The sequence below is a fragment of the Mus pahari genome, chromosome 5, assembly GCF_900095145.1.
Source record: "Mus pahari chromosome 5, PAHARI_EIJ_v1.1, whole genome shotgun sequence".
NCBI classification, from domain to species: domain Eukaryota; kingdom Metazoa; phylum Chordata; class Mammalia; order Rodentia; family Muridae; genus Mus; species Mus pahari.
Window position 1 is genome coordinate 136,649,024 of NC_034594.1, and position 25,212 is coordinate 136,674,235.

At 42.7% G+C, this 25,212-nt stretch overlaps 2 protein-coding genes across 5 annotated transcripts in view; one reads left to right on the plus strand and one right to left on the minus strand.

Annotated features, from left to right (window-relative positions):
• Scyl3 (SCY1 like pseudokinase 3) lies at positions 1-25,141 on the plus strand. Of its 4 annotated transcripts, none has more exons than XM_021197261.1 (14): positions 1-422; positions 3,879-4,093; positions 5,038-5,223; positions 6,830-6,943; positions 8,984-9,040; positions 10,130-10,232; positions 11,382-11,493; positions 14,039-14,116; positions 15,063-15,202; positions 16,428-16,612; positions 19,328-19,499; positions 20,783-20,941; positions 21,894-22,573; positions 23,383-25,141. In XM_021197261.1, exons 2-14 carry the CDS (start codon positions 3,929-3,931, stop codon positions 23,437-23,439), a joined length of 2,208 nt encoding a protein of 735 aa, XP_021052920.1. In that variant the 5' UTR covers positions 1-422; positions 3,879-3,928; the 3' UTR covers positions 23,440-25,141. The 4 variants fall into 4 exon arrangements, with proteins under 4 accessions (XP_021052920.1, XP_029394450.1, XP_029394451.1 ...); XM_029538590.1 differs by having other exon boundaries at positions 247-422; positions 16,467-16,612; XM_029538591.1 differs by lacking the exon at positions 6,830-6,943 and having other exon boundaries at positions 247-422; positions 23,383-25,133.
• Positions 16,608-25,212, minus strand: part of C5H1orf112 (chromosome 5 C1orf112 homolog) — a 50,776-nt gene continuing 42,171 nt past the window's right edge. Inside the window, exons 23-24 of the mRNA XM_029538593.1 lie at positions 24,176-24,366; positions 16,608-16,689 (exon numbers count right to left, since the gene is read on the minus strand). Of these exons, the coding sequence (XP_029394453.1) occupies positions 16,614-16,689; positions 24,176-24,366 (267 nt within the window). The 3' untranslated portion in view covers positions 16,608-16,613. The remainder of the gene's footprint in view (positions 16,690-24,175; positions 24,367-25,212) is intronic.

Consider the following 25,212-nt stretch of genomic DNA (forward strand, 5'->3'; position numbering starts at 1 on the left):
AGAGGTGGCCATTTTGGATTCGGGCGGAAATGAACTCAAAAGCGGCCGATTAAAAACCCAAACATGAAAACCGGTACGCCCCTGCAGTCGGGCTGAAGACACACGCAGAGAGGCTTCTCTGCCGCCAGAGCCGGCTGCCGGGAGCAGGCGTGCGGTGCGGGCTCCCCTGGTGCCCACACCTCCCCCGGGCCCTCGCTCTCGCAGCACCTGGGCGGCCACTCTAGCTCGGTTCCGGGTTGGCGCCTCGGTGGTGGCGTCGGAGGACCTGAAGGCCCGGCTGTTGAGCCGCTTCCGGGCCCTCGGAGAGCCGCCGGAGCGGGGTCCTCGGGGTGACTGTGGGTGGCGGAGCCGGGGTCTGAGCGTCGGAGCCAGCCGCGGGCCGAGAGGGAGCTGAGCCGCCAGCCTCCTCCCGCCGCCCGCAGGTAACCGGGAGCCGTGTGGCCTGGACGGCGGGGCGGGAAGTGAGCCGGGGCGGCCGGTTGAGCGCTGCCCGGGGGAGTTCGGGGTGCCCCGCTGCCCGGCGTCTCGGGTGAGCCCCGCCGGCCGAGGCCGGTGGAGGGCCGAGAGGCCGGGCCTGGAGTCCAGCGGGAAGGCGGCGCGGTGCAGGGACCCCGACGAGCGTCCGCACTCAATCCTCGGGCTTCACACGTAGAAGAGAACACAGCTCCCAGGGTCGCTTTTGCTGAGTTCTGGGATCGCTGCTGCTGCTGCTGCTGCTGGGGTGGGGGACATGTGTGTGCTCTGAGCTGATGTCACACCTCGGAGTACTTTTAGTCCACAGAGACCACATGCTTTGCTTGTCGGCTAGCACTGGCTAGCACAGTGCGGTTCAGTTTCTGGCAGGGAACGTACGTGGCCGAGACAGGGCCTCTAGTAAGATTTGTCACCCAATATCTAAGTGCCAACGAGCAGATATCCTTAGGACTCTCGGGCAAGTCGTAACCTTTGGCTCTTTGAAGCGAAGGGAACTAGAACCGAAGAGAAAGTCTACTGTGGGGAGAACTAAGAGGGACTTACTTTTCCCAGAGGACACGTGATATGTGGTTGAATAACTAGGCAAGGGTGCTCACAAACCATAGATGGACCCTTCCGAAGCTTCACCTGAAGCCAAAGAAATAAAAAGGATGGAGGGACATAGATTAAAGACAGCTATGGTGTATAGTCACATCCTAGACTGTCAACTCGAGGTTTCATTATAGAAAGTATAAGTGGTGTAGTCAGTAAAAATGCCTGTGCCATGTTAGAATATCCCTTTCTACCTTCGTGTGACTTTCAAAGCTACCTGGCACCATTTCATAGTTCCTTTCTTACTTTCCAAACTAAAAAAAAAAAAAAAAAAGACGTGGAGTTGGGAGTGTTCTTTATGTCTTCCTTTCAGCTCCGTCCTGGGGGTTTTAAAGCATTGCTGGTGTCAGGAGCATTCCTGCATCTTAGATATAGGTTTGGGGAGAACCAGAGTGACAGCCTTCCCTTCGGTGTTCTCAAATCCAGTCCTCGGCACCCTTTCGCTGCTGTGCTGGGCCCCAGAGCATCCCATTGGCTTCGGTAGAAACCGTGCCTTCCCTTTTTAAAGGTGCTCTTTCTTAGGGTCATAGGCAACATATTGCTGTGAAAAATGACTGGTTTTAGTAGCTGCCTAGTATTTTTGTAAATCTAAAGGTATCATGTTTGTATTTATAGCATTGAGCTAGGGTTAATAGATAATCCAAGAGCCAATATTCCAACAAGGATTTGGCCTGCTGTTGGAAATAAGTAAGCTAAATGCCCATTACCCCTGCCTTTGCTAGCGTGGCTCATGAAATCTCAGTAGCTGCAATTATCCCTTCAGAACTAACGAAATTAAACTGGTTTTTCTGCCAAGAAGCTACTCACCTGCTGTGTTTTTCCTTTATTGTTTAATTTTGAAAACTTTTATTTTGTAGTGAACCAAGAATGCAGGCTAGGTAGGTCCACACACTTTTCAAATTAACCCTTTCCTAACTCTTACCTCTGTTCTCACTGGGGTCTGAAGCAGGGGTCAGAGTAGAAGTGTCCTTTGGTCTCGGAGTGTAGGCCCACTCAAGCCACACCAGGGAAGCCGCAGGCCCCAAGAGGCTTAGTCAGTGAGGCAGTGGAAAAACTGGATTGGAAGCCAGCACTCGTCCTACAGGCACGAGGCAGGGCTGAGGTGGAGGATGTCCTTGTCTTTCTATAAAGCAGCCATTCCCCCAGCCTGTGCCTACCACTATCCCGCTGACCACTCACTTCCTTGGTGCCTACCACGTTTTTGCTCCCATGGGGCCCCAGCTCCACCTCCTGGTGACCCCAGCTTCAGAGTGCTACTAGTGATAAAGAAAAACATTCCCCAGTTCAGATCTGTAGAGGAGACAGTGGCCCGCCCTGTCACTCTGGTTGTGGATATTAAAGATCGGCTGTGACTTGACTGCTCTTTGGCCAGGAGGCAGGAGGAAGGCCCTTGCCGCCCAGGGACCACTGCATCCATGATCAGAATTTCTTTCTCTGCATGCATGCATTGCTTTTCTCTGTTGTCCCAGTAAAATGTGACTGGTCCTTATAATTGTCATATATATATATATATATATATATATATATATATATATATATATATATATATATGAATTCANATATATATATATATATATATATATATATATATATATATATGAATTCATATATATATATATATATATATGAATTACACTTAATCATATCATTCCCCACTTTCTCTGTCGTCCCTCCAGCCCTTCCCGTGCATCCTCCCTGCCATTGTTCTCTCAAATTCATCTCTCTTTCTTGTTATATGCGTGTGTGATCCTAAATACAGAAGTATGTCCTGCTTAGTCTGCAGTGTCATGCGTGTGTTTCTGTGTGTGTGTGTGTGTGTGTGTGTGTGTGTGTGTGTGTATACTTGCGCAAGCAAGCAAGTGCGATCTTAATGCTGACCAGGTGGTATTGACTAACCACCTGGGAGCCCTTTCTTCTGGAGGAAAACTTCTCTTATTCTCAGCATTCCCTGGGTCCCTGTAGTTCTTTGGCTATGGATGAGGTTGTGTGAGATTTCACTCTTTCAAGTTAGCTTGTCCATTGGTGTCCTTGTTCTTTGGGTCTTATTTAGGCGGCCTTGTTAACGGGACGGTCTAAATCTCTGACTTTACTAGGAGATAGGGTCTCACAACAAACTTCCTGTTCCTCTGGCTTTTACAAGCTGATCCCTGAGCCTTAAGTACAGAAATGGTGCTGCAGGTCTAGCTGTTGGGACTGAGCACTGCGCAGTCTCCCCTTCTCTGCATTTGGCTGTCACAGTGAGTCTTAAGGGAGAACTGAGCTTAGTGCATTTGATAATATTCCTAGATTTTTGAAAAAGCCAATATTCTATAGCTTCTCACCCTCATACCTTTTCATTCTCCCTATAGTAACATGTATGCATCTATACACACTTTCAATTCAGTGATAGGCATGGATTTTAGCAGCATTACATAGATTATATCTGTGGCTTTTCTTCCAAGTACAAGGAAAATCCAAGTCGAGAGATTTGTGTCATAATTATGGCATTTGTATTTATCTAAAGGCTACTTACCTTTAACTGAAAAAGTTTATAAACCTTTATAGATATTTGTGTACGATTGGGTTTGGGGAAGGAACTACACATGACTGTTTGGTAGCATACAGTTTCTCTGAAGTTGTTAGTTGTTGATTAACAAGCATTCCTGATAACTTGCTGTTCGTTGCCCGTTTGTATTCTCAGATGCAGTTTTGGGCACGTTAGGAGTAAGTGGGTACCTGTTAATGGTCACTTTGGGGAAGCCTGGATTAGCCAGCCTGGCTTATATTGCAGAGTGAGATTTAATGTCTCAGTTCGTTTTCTACTTTGTTTGTAGAGCTGTTTGGATTTGAGGAGGAGCTGCAGTTCTACCTCACGGCAACAGCTATGGGATCAGAGAACAGTGCTTTAAAGAGCTACACACTGAGGGAGTCTCCTTTTACCTTACCATCTGGACTTGCTGTTTATCCTGCCATACTGCAAGATGGGAAATGTGCTTCAGTGTTTGTATATAAGCGAGAAAATGAAGACAAGGTTAACAAGGCTGCCAAGGTACTGTGCTGCGGTTGTCCTAATAGCTCTTTATTACAGCCACATGCAGAAGTATTTTATGACTTGGTGTTATAAAAGCAGTCGTCCTGCCTTCAGCATACCTTCACTATAGCCAAAGACCCTCACAGAACTCATTGTAATGGTTTTTAATCATGAGAAAGGTAGGCAGGTGATTTCATATGGCTACTCTAAGAATGTTTATCCTGCCTCTGATTCTTGATGAGAGACCTTACAGGATCATTGACTTTGGGGGGGTGGGCTCCATTTTGGATCCACTAAGAAAGTCCTTGGCCCCTGGTCACTGCTGATTTGGTTGAGATTATTAGTGCAGTTTGCTATTTGATTTCATGTCAGGGGATAGTGACATCTTAGAAGAAAATGACTTGAGTTGATGATATGTCTCAGTCATAGTACTAAACATGGTTAAGCACACGATCTATCCTCAGCATACACACATCAAAAAAAAAAAAAAAAAAAGGAAAGAGAAAAAGGAAAAAATACCACAGAAAAAATATGACCCCATCTTGTAATAGTATTCAGTAAATTAGCCAATTTTTTTAAAGCAAGGCCGTGTGTTGGTAGTTCCTTGGATAACTTACTTTCTTTGCATATTATCTAATTCACATCATTTTCAAAACGTTTCTAGAGAGAAAACTGTAGTTGAGTCCATGAATTAATTCTCTGGGTGTTTATTGTAGCAGGAACAGGAAGTCTTCAGTGTTAACTAATGGCTGTTTGATTGAACCATGGTCTGTATCGCTATGAGTCCCTTTAGAAAAGGCAGTAGATAGAGAACATCTCTTGTTCTTCCTGGACTCTGGGGGAGCATAGGGAGGTTGAGCAGACCCTCGGGAAAGCGCGGCTCTCCGCACAGCATGTGTGAGGCTGTAAGTAATCTGGTTCGAGTCATTAACTTCATCAACTCTTCTATTTGTGTTTTAAAGCACTTAAAGACACTCCGTCACCCTTGCTTGCTAAGATTTTTATCTTGTACTGTGGAAGCAGATGGCATTCACCTTGTCACTGAGAGAGTGCAGCCTCTGGAAGTGGCCTTGGAAACCCTGTCTCCTGCAGAAGTCTGTGCTGGAATCTATGACATACTGCTGGCTCTTATCTTCCTCCATGACAGAGTGAGTGGTTTGTGTCTCCCTTTGTTGATGGGGATTGAGGCAGCCACCTGGGTGGTGGCACTTGGATAACACTGAGAGAAACAGAAAACAAGCAGAGGGAACAGAGATGCCACAGATAGTTTGTGGGATCAGCAACTAGTTCTCTGTCCCTGAGCAGTCCCTTACATAATTTTATTTCAGCTGCCACATACTTCTTGTTTTTGGTAAGCCTTTGTCTAACTACAGCTACAGCCAGTATTTGTTAAGAGAAAGCTTTGGCAGTAATGTTGCTATAAACCAAAGTTCCTGATTGGTTTCAGAAGTTCTACTCCATTTTAGCTTTCAAAGGAAGAAATAACCATTCCTTAGGAGGAAGCAGTGTTTGCATTTGAGTGGGTGAATCCAGTGGAGAGACAGCGCATAACAAGGTCGCACAGCTTCTGTGCTCGGCTCTGGTAATGTCTGGGATTGGTGCTGCTTGTGTTTACTTAGTGTGTTGTCAGTGTCTCTGAGCTGTTGTTTTGTGGTGCTTACATCTGAAGCATTAGGTCTTCAGCAGTCATTGTTATACACAGTGGAGCCAGGCTCATCTTAGCATCTTAAAGCAGTTTCTGCAATGGGAGATTGGCTTTCCAAATGTCATGTGCAATTTAGAACTTCTTAGAATTTCAAAGTCTATTGATGTTTGTGTGGCAACTAGAATTATTAGTAATGCTTCACTGGGGAGGAATAACTCTAATATATAATAGAAAAGCAACAGGACAAGAGGAGCAGGTTGAATAGGTTCCATCCTTGGATCTGACTCTTCTTCTAGAGGCAACCTGGGTACTCAGTGGGTCATTCTGCGCATATCAAGCAAATGTTTGTATGTTTATACTCTCTTATTCCCCTGAATGGAAGCATCTCATACATACACTGAGAGTTTTCAGTATAAAAATGCAAACACATTGGATCATGTGAGTAGCATAGTTAATGTACTTTTTATTTACTGAATGAATCCTGGTTTGAAAAAGAAACGTAGCCTGTCACCTCTGCTCCCATTCTCTCCCGTCTTCATACTTATTTGGGTGTACTATGGTTTGCTTTATAATTTTAGACTTGATTGTTCTGTGGTCTGTGGGAAATTTCTGGAGGTTCTTATCATTCCATCTTTCTCTTCTGACGGTTTTTGTTATTGCCGCCTGACTAGCAAGCTCTCAATTGAAGTAGATCTGGGTTTCTGATAGAATCTAGGCCAGAGGGACTTTAGGAGAGAACATGACATCATCTTCGGGAGCCGAGATACTTTTTGTGTAAGGTATTGGAAGCAAGTGGTCCAGGCTTTGAAGACTTGTGTGTGTTTAAGAACATGTGTGGCTCCTGATCCCTAAGAAATAGGACTAAGAGCATCTATACATTGGCTTCCATGTCTTCCTTGACCTTCCTGCAATTCGGAGCTCCCTGTTGTCTGCCTTTCCCGTTTTAACCACATCTGGTTTGTTCTTCTAAGCACAGCTCCATTTGCTTTGCTGCAGGTGCCAGGACCACATTGCTCTGTCTGCGGTAACTAGTATTTAATTGTTTAAAACCTTCAACTGTTGGGGTGCCAATCTTCTTCCTGTTCTGTTTTTATCCCTCCCCCCCCCAGGGACATTTGACACACAACAATGTCTGCTTATCGTCTATTTTTGTGAGTGAGGATGGGCACTGGAGGCTTGGAGGCATGGAGACTGTGTGCAGAGTTTCTCAGGCCACGCCAGAGGTGAGCCAGGTGGCAGCTCCCTTCCTCATGGAGGTGTGGTGGTGACTCAGCATGGGGTTCTTCCCTGGGTACTTTTCCGCATGGCTACCATGATTTTAGACTTGAAGACGTGAACTGTTTGTTAATGCCCGAGTTCAGAAGGTTAAATTGTAATAGTTATTCCTCAAAGAAGTATGAGGTTCATGTATTCCCTTCTCATTTAGTCCGTCAGGAATGTAAGGCTGAGAGGTGGCCGTCTACTCAGACATGTAAGCCAGTTGCCTGCCTCTATGTTCCTTCTAAGTACTTGTGCCGCACATGGCTTATGCTTACTCCTGAGATCAGCTCTGTGTGTCTCTCTTCCATTCCAGCAGTTGAGTGCCTTATTTTTATATCTCTACCTGGTATAGTATCTGTCTATTATGAGGCCAGAGGTATTCATCGAACAATGTCTAAGGTGCTGTGTCAATACACTGCATTCTATTGGAAATTTGGGCTGAGTTGTTGCTACCACAGTACTTCTATAATTTTGTCTGACAAGTCTATACATTTCCCTCTTAGTGCACAAGCTCCACTATTGCACTATTCTCTAGTTTGTTTTCTTTCACTATTTGCACCCTTTTTAAAAGAAAAAAAACCACTCCCTTTTTAATGTCTCTGTGAAAGTATTGACTCACTGTCTTTTTAAAAAAGGGAGAGAGGGAGAGAGAGAGAGAGAGAGAGAGAGAGAGAGAGAGAGAGAGAGAGAGAGAATGAGAATGAATTGACTACATCTGGGCAGGTGCCCAGGGAGGCTAGAAGAAGGTGTCAGATCCCCTGCAGCTGGAGTCAGGCAGTTATGAGTCACCTTATGTGGGTGCTGGGGGCTGAACTTGGGGTCTCTGGAAGATGAGGAAGTGCTCTTAACTGGCCTCTCTGTGATGTATTGGCTCATGTCTACCTGAGATATTTCCACACTTAGGCTTGGTAATGGACACCTGCATGAGCTGGTACTCCAGTCTGATGCTACCAGTTCTGTATTCTGTCATTACTTCTGTCTGCTGCACTTTTTCCTCTGAACTCACCTCACATCTAATTAGCATGCAGTTCATAGCATGAATGCTTTGCCATGGCACATGCGCAGTGCCCCTCACAGGCCTGCCCATGCTACCTCAGCTCTATTTAGCACCCTCAGTTCCTGAGCCGCTGCCTACGTGGAGCAACTCTGAGGCTCCCCTCTTTTCTGATTCGTTCCTTCCTATTGTCCCCGAGAAAACGGAAAAGCATGTCAGGTGGAGCCGGAGTCCAGTCTCTGAACCCTTCCGTACCTGAAAGGATTAATCACTCTTACTAAGATGCATGGCACTCAGCAGTTTATTAGACTTGTTAGCTTCTCTCTGGCTTCTGAGCACTGCCTGGGGACAGGAGAGCTACTGCATTCACTGTGTTTCCATTTGGGCATGTAAGCTTTTCAGAAGTAATCTTGAATAGGTGAGTAGGTGTACCTAGTCCCTGGTGTCGTTTTTATCTGCACAACCCACAGGAGCCTCAGATTTTATGACTTGATGGCAAAACTTAAGATTCCCATGATTTAGTGGTAAGCTGTATGATAAATTTTTGTTCTGTGATGAACAGTTAGCTTGCTTGCTGTTTTAAACCAGGATCTCACTGTGTTGTCCAGGCTGGTCTTGAACTTACTGACTCAAGTAACCTTCCTCCTTCAGTTTGCTTACTAGTGAGCACTACAGGCATGGGCCACATCTGACCACAGCACCTTTTAGTCATTAATACCTGTGTGGGAAAATGAATAGCTTCAGGAGCCTCTGACAACAAAGGTGTCTCTCAGACCCACTGATGGGAAGAAGAGCCAATGTTTATTCTTTTCCTCAGCCTTGTGCTGTGCTGGGAACTACATTCACAATGAATCAGGAAGGTTTTAACTTTTTATACTGAATGTGTAGCTTCGATGGAAAGGTTTCATTTATGGCTCCGCTTCTATCACTGTTGCTTTTATAGATTGAGCTAAGAGATTAATTTACCAAATATGCATATGAGTTCTTTTGAATTGTCTTTTCTGTCTAGTTTCTCAGGAGTATCCAGTCAGTAAGAGACCCAGCATCCATTCCTCCCGAGGAGATGGTAAGTAGAGGCCCTTAGTGCAGCTAAGTGTAGGTCAGGCTCTGGGGGCAATGGAGTGCAACCCTACAAAGAAGAACAACCCTTACCTTCCCTCTGTCCATTCCTCACTACATTATAAACTATACATGCTTCATAATGCCTCTGACATTGAAAATGCCCAAGATCAATTTTACTATCCCAGTTAAGGACAGCTTACAGTTTTGTTTGTGTCAAGATGAGATGTCCCAGTGTGGCCAGAGATGGTGTTTATTTCATGAGACACCATTGTGCTTTTCTGGATGCTGTAATTATTGGGGAGCAGTAACCTCCTCCTTCCCGGTCTGTCTTCCTAGCTAGTCTCTAGCTGGAATTCAGTGACGTGTGGCACTCACGTGTGGCAGAATGCCTGTTACTGTCATGGTGAGGAAAGACCATTGAATAGTTAATTTAAGAAGCATTTCCCCTTACAAGCCCTAAAATAAGTGCCAACCTCCAGATTGTTAATATTCTACAGGAAATGCAGACCCAGCTAGAAACTTAAGGTTTACAATCTCAGGCTCAGCCAAATCTGTTTCATACACATAGACTTTGAAAAAGTTGAAAGAAAGAAAGAATCACTGGGCATGACAGATTATAAAGAAAAACATTGTCTTATGACCTTTGTTTTCATCATGTACATATATACCTATGTATGTATATTAGCCTATGCATTATATATAGAGATTATATATATGTATAGCATATACCTATTAGACTATGTATAATATATTTTATTCTGGCTTATGATCAGAAAACCACAGATATGTATTATATTATGATTTTTTTCTTTTTGTTTATATACAGATATTTTTAAGTCTTTGATAAGCCCATCAGCTAGTAGTTCCAAGTCTCTCCATTTTGGAGAGAGACCTGAAATTTCATTGGCATACAGTGCACACCTATTTTTCATGTACTTTGAACTAATAATTGCTGAAGCCTGTGGAGTGTAGTTAAAGCCATGAATAATAAATAAATAAGAATAAATAAGAATAATGAATGCAAACAAGGGGGAATGCTGGAGACAGCTCATAAAGCAGGGCCTCTAGTTCTAATAGTCTTTAATGCATTTAGTCTGCAGAATTTTCAGCCCTTCCCGAGTCCCAAGGACACGCCCGGGATGCCTATGCCTTTGGGACTTTGGTGGACAGCTTGCTCCCCATCTTCAATGAGCAGGGTGAGTTGGAGGGGAGCTGCTGCATGCACGGACTAAGGCGCAAAGGCATCCCTGACCCGCTTGCTCTGCGTGGGGATCCAAGGACTGCAGTCTTCAGTATAGTGGGAAAGCGGCTGCCTACCACGCAGCTATTTAGACAAGTAGAAGCAGGAGAAGCTTGAAAAACAAAACAGAACTTTAAGCAGGAAGCCCTTTGCCCAGGGGCTGTCCCTGTTGTATGTGGTTATCTCCTGGCTTTGTGACAGCTGTCTCACTGTGAGGACAGACCCCAGGAACTGAGCTCTGCTGGCCTGAGGAGTAGAGCACCACGCTGGTGTTTTTATTAAATTAATTTCAAAATCAGGCTTAAAGTTTCTTTATGCTTTCAAAGCCATTAATTTTTTCTATTATAATTTACTTAGTGTTTTTTCTTACGTGCCAGGCTAAAAACAGTTAAAGACAGTTCTCTACTCCCTTCAGTCTCCTCTAATTGCATGCTAGGCAGCCTGTGTCAGTCTCCTGGGATGGACTTTAGGACATAACTCTGCACCTGTGATGGATATTGCGGTGGCTGCCACATTCGATCCTTTAGTGGCCTGTCTCATTCTGCTGACACTTCCTGCAGTACCAGTGTAGCTTTTACTAGGATGTGCAGTGTCTGGTGTTAGATGTGCCTGGTGGCTGCACCTTGAACCGTCCCTCCTAAATGTTTGAGAATTAAGCCCTAAAGTTCTAAGGCATTGTTGGGTTGTTTTTTTTTTTTTTTTTTTTTTTGAACCAACTACTCTCCAACACACCTATAATGGTGGCAAATATGAAGATGAATTGAAAATACAGGCATTCAGTCAACTTTCTTGAGAAGAGCCTACCCAAAAAGACCCTTCCAACCTTCCACCTTTTGAGCCATCCTTTTGGATCAAAGGTGTGTTAACAATCAGGAAATGGGAGCATGGAGAAGGAAGGCCGCTGGGGTAGTGCGGGCCGTGCCGACAAGACTGCTTTGGAGACCTGCCAAGGCATCTGGCCTGAACGAGCAGAAGTCATGCAGCAACAGCCAGGGCTCTGTTTGCTTGGGCTTTTTCAGGTTGGTTTTTGCTCTCATCAGTCTCCAGCTAGAGAGGTCGGAAAAGAGGGAGAAGGCCTGGAACTAACTGTAGCTCTGGATTTCAGTTTCAGCGGACATTCTCTCCAGCTTCCTACAGAGCCTGCACTCAGCTCTGCTGAACCCCACGCCCGAGTGTCGGCCAGCACTCAGCACCTTACTGTCCCATGATTTCTTCAGGTGAGGGCGTCATGTGACAAGCTACAGAGAGGGAAAGAGAGGAGAGAGAGATTGGTTTGCCTTTCAGGTTTTTACCACAAAAAGTTTGAAAACTTCTTAGCTGTCATGAAGGAATTATATCCAGATTCAGAAGGAATTTTGATTATAAAGAAACTAGTCTGTGTCAGTTTCCAGTTGGAAGCTAATTGAGAAAGTAGATACAAGTAGACAAGCACGGCCCCACCTTGTGTTGCCACTGCATATGGTGCATGTTCTCGGAATCTGTCTTGTTGAGAGGGGGCAGGTTTGTGTTTTTGTCTGGCAGTAGACGGTTGGTTCCCTTAGTCTCAGTGTATAGACTTCAGAGGGAAGGGCACAGAATAAACACCCTGAGTTCACAGATGGTTTTGAACCTCAAGGTTAGTTTTAATTACGTTTTTCATTTCTGTAACCACAGATCCTGTGCCCAGGGTAGTTCCATGTTTGTGAGTTTTATTAACAAAGCTAAGAGATGTTTCTTAAACAAAGTATCTTTATGTGTTTGTACTTGAGCTTGGAAGGGGTCAGAGCAGAAGGAAGGCTACAGCTGCCCCAAGGGAGATGAGGCCTCTAGAGAGGCACTGTGTGGCAGGGTGTACTGAGTTAGTGCCTGTAGTCACCAACGGTACAGTTGGCATTTATGTTTCTGAGAAAATGTTTTGGACCTTTCCCAATATGGCAGGTTCCCTCATCCATTTATTTATTAAATTGGCAAATACAGTTGTATATATTTGTGTTTATAAGTCTTTCAACAATTATTATTATTTTCTTGTATTTGTAGATGATTTTTATAAATACTTTATTTCTCATACTATCATAGTCTCTATAAAGATAATTCATTATAGTAAATTGTTACCACTACATGTAACGGAAGTTCTTTAAGAAATGTGTAATAGAGCCGGGCGTGGTGGCGCACGCCTTTAATCCCAGCACTCGGGAGGCAGAGTCAGGTGGATTTCTGTGAGTTCGAGGCCAGCCTGGTCTACAAAGTTAGTTCCAGGACAGCCAGGGCTACACAGAGAAACCCTGTCTCGAAAAACCAAAAAAAAAAAAAAAAAAAAAAGAAATGTGTAATAGTGCAGAGGGAAGAAAATCATCAAAGCACAGTCCAGGCCATACCTCAGACATGCCTCTGTGTGGCACTAGGAGCAAACTGCCAGAAGCAACAGGGTGGAGCAGGCCAGCTCCCTCCCTGAGGCAGCACACTTCTGTTCCGTTAAAGCACTTGTGTATTAGCTCAGCTGCTTTGGGGTATACAGGTCCACTTCGATTGGACAGGAGTCTTTAAAGGTTCTTTGTTTTTTAGATTTAAAAAATTGGAACTCTGCGACAAATGTTACAGCCTAGAAATACCAAAGGAGGAAAAAGATGTGGTGGACACATAAAATAAATGTAGATGGTCTGTGTTTCGCTTAGGGCCATGAAAAGTAAACAACTTGTCTCTTATGAGAAGTTAACGAATATGAGCACATACATTTATAGTCCACATATGCTACCATTTGCGTGAGAAATGTAAACAGACATAAAGATGTGGTATTAAACCATAAATGCAAAAAATTCATTGGAGCACATATTACTGTGTGCTAATCATTTCAGGCGTCACCCTCAAACAGCACAGGACACAAATCATTCAACAGAAGCAGAAAAATGGTTCATGTCATACAACGTGGTCTCTTGAGTTTCTGGTGTATTTCCACTGTCTTTTAATTTATCCATCATAGAAAAGTATGTGTTTAGACTTTTTTCAGTAAAACTACTGGTCAACACCAGGGTAATGAAAATTAAGTTTTGGCAAAGTTAAAAGTAACACAAATTTTTATGGGGAGGAAATCATGGAAGACAGGGCCTTAATAATTTGTCCAAGAATCGCATGTAAGTGTCAGTGTGAAAATGAAGGCAGGACCTGTGCATACCAGGCTCATGTGCTTAAGTGCTGGGCAATATGGTAGGGATATGCTAGGATGGTATGGTAGGGATATGCTAGGACGGTATGGTAGGATATGGTAGGATGATTGTTATGGTAGGGATGTGGTAGGATGGGAGCCATGCTATCTTGGAACAGAATAGTTTACAGGTTTGGGACTATGTTGACTCTTCAGAAACTGGCCTTGCCTAGGTCCAAAAGTCAGAAAAATGAGAAAACACTGGTGACTTCTATAGAAGTTCCATTTCCTAGATCCTCTTTAGTGTTTTCACTTCACCACAGGGGACTTGGGGATCAGCAGCTTCTTTGAAATGATAGTGCCATTTCTCCCAGGGTAGTCCACTTAACCAGTGTTCTGTGACAGTGAGAACATTGGGAAGGTGTGGCCACTGCTGAAGCCTAAGGACACCAGCAAGTGCCCTTCCATTCTATCCTCTCACAGTAGGTTCCTCTTGGTTTGCTCTGTTGTTTCTCTCATAAGCACTTTGAATCTGTCGTGTGGCATAGAGAGCATTTCTTCATTGCAAGTCCTGGGATGGTCTGTAATGATGGCTTCAACACTTATGCCTTTTACCTGTTGTCCTGCTCTTTCCTCACATTTAGAAATGATTTTCTAGAAGTTGTGAATTTCTTGAAAAGCTTGACATTAAAGAGTGAAGATGAAAAGACTGAATTTTTCAAGTAAGTTCAGAAAAAAAAAAAAAAACACCTTAAATTCCCTCCCTTGAATGAAACCTATGTAACCATGTCAGCACTATAAGGCTGAGTTAGACTTCTGACTCCCAGTGGTTACTGAACCTCCCTACATGTCATATGTTCTCCCGGCCCCGGGATCCACTGTCCTAGTCATGCAGACACATCTACACTGGTAACTTAAACGTAAAGGTGTGCCAAAAAGTTTTGCTTTGCTTGGAGTGGAGAGAGAAAAGCTCCTCTAGACAGAGAAACAACAGAGTGAGTGCCCCAAGGTGAGACCCACTGGGATTTGTGTACCAGATGGCAGCACCTGATCCCTGCTGGAGCAAAGGTAAGTGGTCCCTGTATGACAGGCAGGCTATTGATGGGATTTGTAGACAGTGAGCTGCTTGCCTGGAAGCCCCTGAGAGTGAATGGAACTGAGATGGCTAGAAATCTCTGTGCTCATCACTCTTTGTGGGGGCAGAGTTAGATCCCATTAAGCTTGGTTAGTATGACATAGTTCTGTCACCAGAGAGGAGTTGATGTATGAGCAATGATGAAGGAGATAGGAGACAGGCGATGATGAAGGAGATAGGAGACGGGCGATGATGAAGGAGATAGGAGACAGGCATGATAGAGATAGGAGAGGGAAAGGAGCACCTGGAGTTGCAGTAAGGCTGGAGACTGAGCCAGTGGGCGGAAAGGAAGAGGCTGTTAGAGCGGTGGCCAAGGAAGACTCTATGTTAACGCTAAGAATATAGCAAGCAAAAGGAAAAAGAAAAGCAAAAAAAACAAATAGCAAGGAACAGATGAAGCAGATGCACAGCAAACACCATCAGCTCAGGTGTTTACCGCATTGGCGAGGCTATGGGAGAGCCAGAGTGAGAAAGCAAGCAGGTAGCATCACCAGGTGGGAGGCCAACGACACCGGTGCCTCATTTGTCCTCAGATTTCTGCTGGACCGGGTGAGCTGCCTGTCAGAAGAATTAATAGCTTCAAGATTGGTGCCTCTTCTGCTTAACCAGCTGGTGTTTGCTGAGCCAGTAGCTGTTAAGAGTTTTCTTCCCTATCTACTTGGACCTAAAAAAGGTGATTTTTTTTTTCTCATGTTACTAGTTATTAAGGAGCTTGGCAATTATTAATCCATTTTTGGGGGTGGGGTAATATTACAGTATCCTAAAGTTAAAGTTTGGCTCTAAAGCACAGAACAGTTTCTCCTCCCTAATATGATAGCTTTAACTCAGGTACCAAAACCCACAGGTAAATATGGAACATCTTTCATCTTCCTGGAGAGCCATATTTACTGCAGTAAGTGGTTTTACACACACACACACACACACACACACACACACACTGTGGAGCATGCATGACCTGTAATAGGTGAAGGCACACATCTTCAGGTTATCCTTGCAGTGAGTCCTTAGCCTGTGCTTCCTAAACTACTGAAAACAAACTATGTTGTGTTTTGAATAAAAAGTTTGAAAATCTCCAAGATCGCTTTATTCTTGGAACTATGGGTTACTTTTTGTATTTTTGTTTTTTCCTGAATGTGAAATGAAGCAGTTGCTTTGAAAGTTTGTCTTTAGATGGTAACACATCAGGTTAGAGAATGTATTATTACTAACATACTAAAGAATTTAGAGTTAGGTTGGATCCTACTTTAAGAATTCATTTTCTTAAGTAAAAACAATGTAAGACTTAGTTTTATGTGCATCAGAGTTATACTTTCATGTATGTGACATACATGCATGCTTGGTTTCCATGGAAGTCACAGGAGGGCACTAAATCCCCTGGAACTTAAGAGTTAGGGGGTGGTAGAGCCACTATGAGAACTAGACCTGAACCTGGGTCCTCTGCAGTCAGTACAGGGCTCTTAACCAGTGAGCCACCTCTCCTGCCTTGCAGGGTTGATTTTCGTAGGTGCTGTCACTCCTGCAAATATTATGGGTAGTTACTTCAGTTTCGAATTGCATTTTATCTCTGGTTTGAATGTTTTTATTTTAGTAATCAATGTTCCTTATAGCTTTCCATCCTCTCACTGTGGATTTTAGAGGGAGAAGCCATGAATCACATCAGCACTCATTAAAGATCTGCCTTGTGCCAGACTAAGCAGGAAAGGAGCAGGATGTAGAGAACGCTTGAGACAGAAAAGCCTTGACGTTATTGAAACCCACAACAGAAACACCTTAAAACACCTTAAAATCTAGACAAATACATAAAATATGTATAAAGTTCTGGACTCAAGTTGACGAATTGTGTTCTTCACTCTTTTCACTGAACGACTGTTCTGTCTGTACCCTCTGATTTGGGGTAGAGAATGCACCAGGAGAAACTCCTTGCTTGCTCTCGCCAGCGCTGTTCCAGTCCCGAGTGATCCCTGTGCTTCTCCAGCTGTTCGAGGTACATGAGGAGCATGTACGGATGGTGTTACTGTCCCACATCGAGGCCTACGTGGAGCACTTCACTCAGGAACAGCTAAAGAAAGTCATCTTGCCACAGGTCAGAGCCAAGTTGGCAGTGGGAGTGTGTCAAACCTTGTCAGAGCAGGCTGAGGAGACTGAGCACAGGGGCTGCCACTGCAGGGAAGGAAAGGAGGAGGGTGTCAGATAATAACTCACAAAGACTCAGACAGCAGGTGAGGTCCAGAGCTCTAGCGTGTGAAGGGCTGAGGTGGTACTTTCAGTCTAGTCTCAGTCTGTGAACTGTTAGGTTTCTGTGTGCTGATTCTTGACGGTAAATGAATGAGAAGACAAAAACAGGCCTAAGCAAACTCATGGCCATTCACTAGCATTTGTGGGATGCTTTGTGAACATATGATTGTCCATAATTACATTATGGTTTTTGCCATAGAGATTTATTGTGATTTCCAACCTGTTTGTCTACCATAGGGAGCGCTAGTATTCACTCACCCAGAGGTTCCAGGCTTGCATTCATTTTTTATGCTATAAAAAGTTATCACAGAGGCATGAATCAAAACAGAAATTTATGTGAAAATCTGAAGAACCAAAGTGTGAAACCAAGGCATAGTCAGATGTAATCACTTCTGAGGGCCTGCATGTTACAAGCCTTGATGCTCCCAGCAGCAGTACTTCGTATCTCTTTATCAGGCAGTCCACACTCATTTTCATGGAGCGTTTGCTCTAGGACTGGCTTTTGGGGATCAGGGGAAATGGGGTGAGATCATGGCCTTAGTGTATAGCAGAGGCTGGCTTCAGACTGCTAGGATTTCAGGTGTATGTCACCTTACTGACTTCACCTGTGTATTCAAGGAACTTGTAAATGACAGATGGTTCCTTTAGGTGATGCCTTAGGATGCCAAACAGTTCCTTAACTCTCATGAGTCTTTGTATTAACAGTGTTTAGGAGTTTTGACACTTCTTATGATGTTAGCTAAAGCTTCAGTCCTCAGGGCCTCAGGCTGACTCATCCAAACTGATTTCCTGATACTTTGAATAGCTAACTTCGCAGGGACCTCAGGATACCCAAGTTTTTGTTATCACTCTTGAGGAGAGTCTAGGTTCTTGACCTCCCCCACTAAGTCACTTAGCTCAGTTACTGTAGCATGGGCTAACACTGTTGTAGAAGCACATGTCATTGGGGAGCTGGGTCTTCACACTTAGATATGCAGGAATGGGTGTTAGCCTGCCTGCAGTGTCAATTTAGCAGAAATGCAGTGCTCTAACTCTGAAACAGGTGCTACAAGCTGAGTCCACAGACTGAGTTGGGTGCTCAGCACGTGAAAGACAACCAACTTTCATAATTTAGGAAACTGAATTAGTAATAAGTTGTTAAGGTACACAACTACTAAATTCCTTAGCTATTCTTTGGTAACTGTACTTATAGGGTAACTGGGTCAACTTTTGTGTGCCATAAAGTAGCCATGTGAAGACAGGGCAAAAATCTGTTGACTAGCTCAATTAAGAGAAGACAAAGTGGGGGGAGGGGATGCTCAGACTGGCTTTCACTCTAGAAAAAGGTGTTGAGAACAGATTGGGCCTAGATGGACTGTCTGGGAGTAGTATATTAAATGATAGAAACAGGCTCTGGTTTAAAGCTTTACATCCAGGAAGTGGCTGCCAAGTTACCACTGGACTGTCACCAGGTCTTATTAGAATACCTTGGTCTTACATAAATGAGAATTAGTCACAAATACATGATTAATTGGTCCAGTTATACTGAGAATTACTAGTAAAACTATGTCAACTCAATATTCTAGATAGTATTAGGAGCCAGGTACTCAGGCCCTGCTAATCTACCTTCCCTTTTAATATAGAACAAAACCTGCCCCACTATCTTATCCATGGTTCTCCTTGTTTAAGGTGCTTTTGGTTGCATATAACTAAAATCCACATAAATCCAGCTAAACACAAAAAATAGTAACTAAATATTCTACTGTACTAAAAGGATGTCAGACTACCCAACCTGGCATAAGTCGGCTGGGCTTTGCTTCTTTCAGTCTTTACATCTGTCTTACCTTTGACTCTGAACACAAGCTCCTCTTTGTTTTGGTGTTACAAATGACTGGATGTCCCATAGTTCTTTGAATTTGCAGCTAGATGACTGTGGGAGACCAGAATTAACTAGACCAGTGGGAGCGTGTTAAATATATACAAAGCTCTTGTGGGCTCTTCCCATCTGAGTATGCATAAAGTTAAGAATTAGACCAGCAACATAGCTTGTCAGTCCCTAGAATGATCGGAGTATGCTCTGCAGAGCAGTGTGGCTCCTGCGCTGTTAATGTTCCATAATGAAGAAGTATGAATATTTATATGTAAAACTGTCATTTGTAGCAGTTGGAGTTTTTAGTTTCTAGTGTATTTCATCGGGGCTCTATCTTAAAAAATACATTTATTTGTATGTATGTGCCTTCGTTTATGTGCATGTGTACCTTCCACAGCTCATGTGTGGAGAAGGACAACCCACGGGTGTCAGTTCTCTTTCCACCATGTGCGGGGATCTACATGGACATCAGGATTCAAAGCAAGAGCCTTTACCCACTGAGCTGGCTTGCCGGTCCTGGTGTTTTGTTTTCTTAAGTAGCAATCCAAGATGGCCTGGGAGGGATGGATACTGTTTCCTTCCCTTAGAAGGTTGGAGAGCCACTAACCTTAGAAATTAAATGCTGTGTTCACTTGAACAAGCATTATGACTGCAGGCCAGTTGGTCCTTTCCAGGATAGAAAGATAATGGTTGTCTACACTTTTTTGCTCCTAGGTACTACTGGGCCTACGGGATACCAGCGATTCCATTGTGGCAATTACTCTCCGTAGCCTGGCAGTGCTGGTGTCTTTACTTGGACCAGAAGTGGTTGTGGGAGGAGAACGAACCAAGATTTTTAAGCGCACTGCTCCAAGCTTTACCAAAACTAGTGACCTTTCCCCCGAAGGTAAGACTAAAAATTATTTTATTAGGTTTTTAGTATTATATAATACAGGTTTATGTTGAAGTTAATAGACAGAAAGCATGAGAAAAAGTTGAATTTCCCTTTTCAAACTCATAGTGGATACAGAGTGACCTTTAGTGGCTTAAGTGAGAATCCTTTTTTACAAACCCACGAGAAGATAACTGTTTAAATACATTTATTTTAATGATGCTATGCATAAATTTATTATTTTCATGTATTGCATATTAAAGATGTGTTTCCACATCAATGCATAAAAGCTACCTCACTTTTATACCTGCCTCATATTTCACTGAATCCAATTCAGTGAGTTATAATGATGGCTGTTGTATCTGCTGCTGGATTTTTAATCAGTATGTACTAGTATTGTTATAATACTTACACATGCATCTTTATTATGTGTGGTCCCACTCCCATAGGAGAGTCTCAGAAGTAGACTTTGTACGTTAGAGGATATATTTGAATTTTAGTAGGGACTAGACTTGTTTTTTTAAACATCAGATGCTTAAGTTACTTTGTTAGATTACTGGGTAAAAGATATTGTTGAGTACTTCAGGAAATCTTTCTTTGTTTCCACTGTATTCTGTGTGGGAGGTAGCATAAGAATTTTGCATCAACAAAATTAGCCTTTTTGCTACTTTGTATGACCTTGAATAGGACCATGATTTCATTACAACATCCTGGGTCTCTAATGTCGTTCCTTGGATTGTAGTGCTAGATGCTGAGCGCTGAGGGTGAAGAAGAGAGACAGGTGCTAGAGAGAGAGCTGAAGCCTTAGAATGACACTTGACTCCCCTTACCGTAGCTTTAAGGTAGGGGAAATATTCAGCTGTAATTTATAAATCTTCCTGAGTGATAAGTGTAAGTTTCTGGTGACTGTTAAGACTGCTTTCCTCACTCACTGTCAAATACCACAGCAGAAAAGTTATTTTCAGTGTATAGTTTTGTGGTATTAAGGCATTATTTTAGGCTTGTACTCTTACTATTATCCTTTTATTATTAAAAGGAAAATTAGAATCATGGTCTTACATTGCTACCAGAACAATTTTAAGGACTGAAATTTTATCTATTCATTGCTTCACAGTTCTGTCCCATCACCAAGTGGTGACAGAACCTGTCTTAAACCTCAGGAGACAGGAAACGCATTTAATAATGGTTTTTCATCAAATATTTAATGATGTTCTTTTATCTGTGCTACATACACCTATTTCCCTTGACTGTTGCTCACCAATCATGTGCTAGATGTAAGCACACTCCTCTCCCTTCAGGTTCTCCCATGCATGTTGTCTGCAGCCAGCAGAGTCGGGTCTCAAAAGTCTTGGAGAACCCCTCCTCTAACGTATTCCCTAAATGGTTGTCTGGCAACATGCCCAGCAACAGCAGGAAGCACATACAGGAAGACTATTACAATACTCTTTTACAGACAGGTAAGAATTTCAATTGTGTTTCCCATTGCTTTGAGCTATTCCTGAGAACATTAAGCTTAAATTTTGAAAATCAAGTACACTTTGGACTTGCTTTCTCCTCATCTTACCTCTCCAGACAGTTGGTTATATGTCTGACCTCCCACATGGTAATGTAACGTTACTTGAATTCATTTTTTATCAGATACTTTGGTATTCCGATGCCTTCTGCATCATAATATACCAAAAGTGAAGAGTTCTGTAAGATGTTAATAAAGACATGTAGCAAAAAATGATGATAAGTAGGATGGGAAACTGGAGTAAACCTAGATCTCTCAATACCTGATGAATCTGTTTCACACTTCTTTGTGGGCCAGACAGCAATTAAAAACAAATTACTCTTGCAGGGGACACAAGTTTGGTCCCCAGCACTGGCCTCTAACTAACTCCAGGGCATCCAATTCTCTGACTTCTGTGGGCATTTCACCCACATGTACACACCCACACACACAATTAAAGATCAGTCTCTGAACAGTAAAATGGGCTTGGCTAGCAACCCAAGTTCAATGTCTGGAACACACTTAAAATAGAACCTTTGCCTATACACCTGCACTGTATGGAATGTATGCACCCAGATCTCCTCTCTGCCACCCCCAGTAAATAATTAAAAAACAAACAGACAAACATAGAAACAAAAACTTACTTGAGCACACGTTTGGTAATTACTACCAAAGGATAAGACTGAATCTGTATTTATCTGTATTTAAAAGACTTATGCCAACATTGTTTGGACAGTTAGTCAACGATCTAAAGATCAATTATGACATGGTATGCCTTTGAGTTAAGTGCCATGTGTATCTGGCATTTTTGTTATGTTCTACCTAACTTTTGCTAGTGTTCATGGATATTTCCAATTAGACCTACTTATTGCTTGCTCTTAATATTTCATGAGACTAATTCTTGCATGTACCCATAGGTGATCAGTTTTCTCACACTATTAAATTCCCTATGAATGGACTCTCAGATGTGAAAAACACTTCAGAGGACAATGGAAGTGTCCCTGCAGGTTCTAATAAGCCTGAGGAGTGGCCTGACTGGAGTGAGCCTGAGGAGCCTGAGCAGCAGACTGCCAGTATTCACATAAGGCCCCGAGAACCCTGTGATGTAGCAGAGTCCCAGCACACAAGTCTGACCGCAGAGGAGTTGACCCGGGATAACTGTGAGTCTGGCTTTGGCACTGAAATAAACACAACAGCTACAGCCTCTGCTCCTGTGCCTGTTACCTCAGGAGGACAGACAATCTCTGCAGCTTTGGTTCCTCTCACTGAAGAGTCAAAGCCTTTGCAATCCAGTCCTTCCTCAAAGACCAGTCACAGACAGCATGGGGAAGTCAAACCACCCCAAGTGTCACAAGAAAGACCCCCGAGGGCTCGGTCAGAGCTTGGTTTGGGAGAAGAGTTTACCATTCAAGTAAAAAAGAAGCCGGGACAAGATCCAGAGTTGGACTGGTTTGCAGATATGACCCCAGAAATTAAGCCTTCGGGTACTTTTCTAATTTTGCCTGAACTAAGGACAGAAGTGATGGTCCCTGACAAGGATAATGTCTCATCAGTGATGAAGTTTTCCTCAAAGTTTGCTGCAACAGAAATGACCGAGGTGAGTTCATTCTTTGTAATAAATGTGCTAGTGTCAGGGTTTCTCTCAGAAGCCCTAGCTAGCAATAAACAAGCATTTTGATCAATGAAAGAACAGAGTATACTGCTGACTAAAAATGATCAAAGTAAACCCAGAAATACAACCAGTTCTTAGAAAATGATTTCAGAGTTCTGCAAAAAGGAACTAGTCTAGTCCTTCAGGCATGCCCAACCTGTTAACATGACACAATATTATCATCTACAGTGTTCATGGTTCAGACTTTACAAAAAAAAAAAAAAAAAAAATCAAACTTCCAAAATAAAATCGCCAAGAAAGCTCTGTGGTTAACAATAAGGGCTATTCTTCTAGAGGCCTGGGTTTGATTGCTGGCTCTCAGAATGCTTCACGTGAAATGGTCTGTTAATTCCAGTTCCAAGAGATTCAATCCCTCTGACCTGTACAGGCACCAGACACAAATGGGGCATAGATATATGTATGCACAAAAAAATTAAAGTTTTTTAAAAAATACAAACCCATTTTATATCTTCTGTTTTGTGCCTTGTGTATAACTGTCCTTGGCCACACCTGGGTCCACCTGCTACATGAGTAGCTCCTCGATATGGGAAAAGATTTTACTGTATTACACACTTACTTTCCAATGGGTGTGGTTTTTAACATCAGAACTAATGCAGTCTTGCTTTTAACTTTGGTAACAGCTTTATCGTTTCTTATCATAAGGCATTCTCTCTGGGTCATTTTTAAAATGCTTGGCTTTTCAGATGTGTATATAATTTGCCACAGACAGCTAGTGTCGGTGTGTTCTGTTGCAGGGAGAGGCAGAAGGCTGGGAAGGAGAAGAGCTAGCCTGGGAAGATAACAACTGGTGACAATAATGAAAAGCTTCAGGAAGAATTTTCAAAGAATTAATACCTCAACGCAAGCTGCATGGATGCAAAACCCCAAAGCAGCTTGTGTTCCCCACACCAGGAGCTCTTTTTTACAGTCTGTGCCAACTCAAGCAGAGACCAACCTCAGGTTGCTGACTAAGTCCTGGTGGCAAAAGGCTTCAGTGCCAGATTCCAGGAGGAAGTGCTGTGTGCACTTGACTGAGGCCAGTTTTCATACAAAGCAAATAGCTAAAGAAGTGCTTTTTTCCAGGTCAATTCTGGAAGTAAAGAAAAAACAAAATCAAGCTGGTAAGCTTAATTTTTGTGCCATTTCTTTAAAAGTAAAAGAGTAAATTCTATTATGAAATAACTTAGTGGAAAAAGAAAACAAACTTCCAACTGTAAATTATAACTTCAAACTGCTAAGGCTCCTTAGGCAATTTGTTTGTTTACAGTCTATCCCTGAGAAAAGAAAAGTCCCTCTCCTTTGGACCTGGGCAGTTACTGTCTCACCTGGATTACACTGTACCAAAGCTCTCAATGAGAAATATCCACCCCCATCTCCCATCTTGTTCTCTATGTCAAATAAAGATTATTTTCACACTTAAGCTCTTTTATGTGCTATGAAAATATACAAACGTAATTTACATTCACAATTTCATTTACAAAACACCCAGGCAAGGCATCTTAAGAGTCAACCCAGTTCTGTCCAATACACAGTCCATTCATATTTTACCCTGTAAGCACACAGCATTTTAGCTTCTCGATCCTTTCTTGTAGTGTCTCCAGTTCCGGCAGCAGCCATGCTGGAGCAAGAGAGTGTTTGAGTAAAAACTCAGTTGTCTCCAAAGCCCTTGCTGCAGCTTTAAATATTGATCTGTATTCATCTTCAAAGGGCAACACCTGACGGGCTCTCTTTGTGCGAGGCTGGAAAATAAGGAAACCATGACATAATACTCATTCTAAAAATAATGTAAGAGAAACTGTAGTCACGGGATCATGAAGAAGACAGCCTTCCCACTTACATTAATAATAACCTAAATGTGCTAACTACTCTCCGCGTCCTAACTTGTATGTGGCAGACAAAAAGAGACACCCTGTGCTATGGTTCCCAATGATAAATGCTGTCTTGTCCAACAACTATCCATGAGTTGTCTTTAAAAACATCATTAAGGAAATAAAATGTGAATTTCCTAATAAGTTAGTAAACACTGAGAGCCATAATAGCTTTCAACATGCTTTTGGAGCCAGTTTAGGAAAACTAAGGCTCCAGACATCTTGCATAGAAGGGGAAGAGGAACTGAGGTGAAACCCAGACATATCTAACAACTGGTTTTTCAAATTCACAGGGCTTATGAACATAACTGACTTAAATTGAACTTTATATATATTCAGGCCTACAGCTACATCTAAGGAAACAAATGACTATTGCACTATAAACCTAGAACATTGTTTTCCTTATGAGCCTACAATTCCCTATTATATCACCTGTGTTCAAAACACAATTTTGAATGTATGTAGTCATGTCAATTTCTGCCAATTAATAGGTACATGTGATATTTGAGAAAAGTGATTATTGTTGATGAGATGAATCGAACAAGCTGTCTGACATCTAAGTGTCAGAAAATGCATTTATGTCATCATTGGTATAATATGCAATTACCAATAATAAAGAGTATATTTGGTATAATGGTTACAATTATTTCTTGTATTCTTGTCTGTGTTGGTAACATTTCAGGGAAAGTGTACGGTGTTTGGTTTTTGTTTTTGATG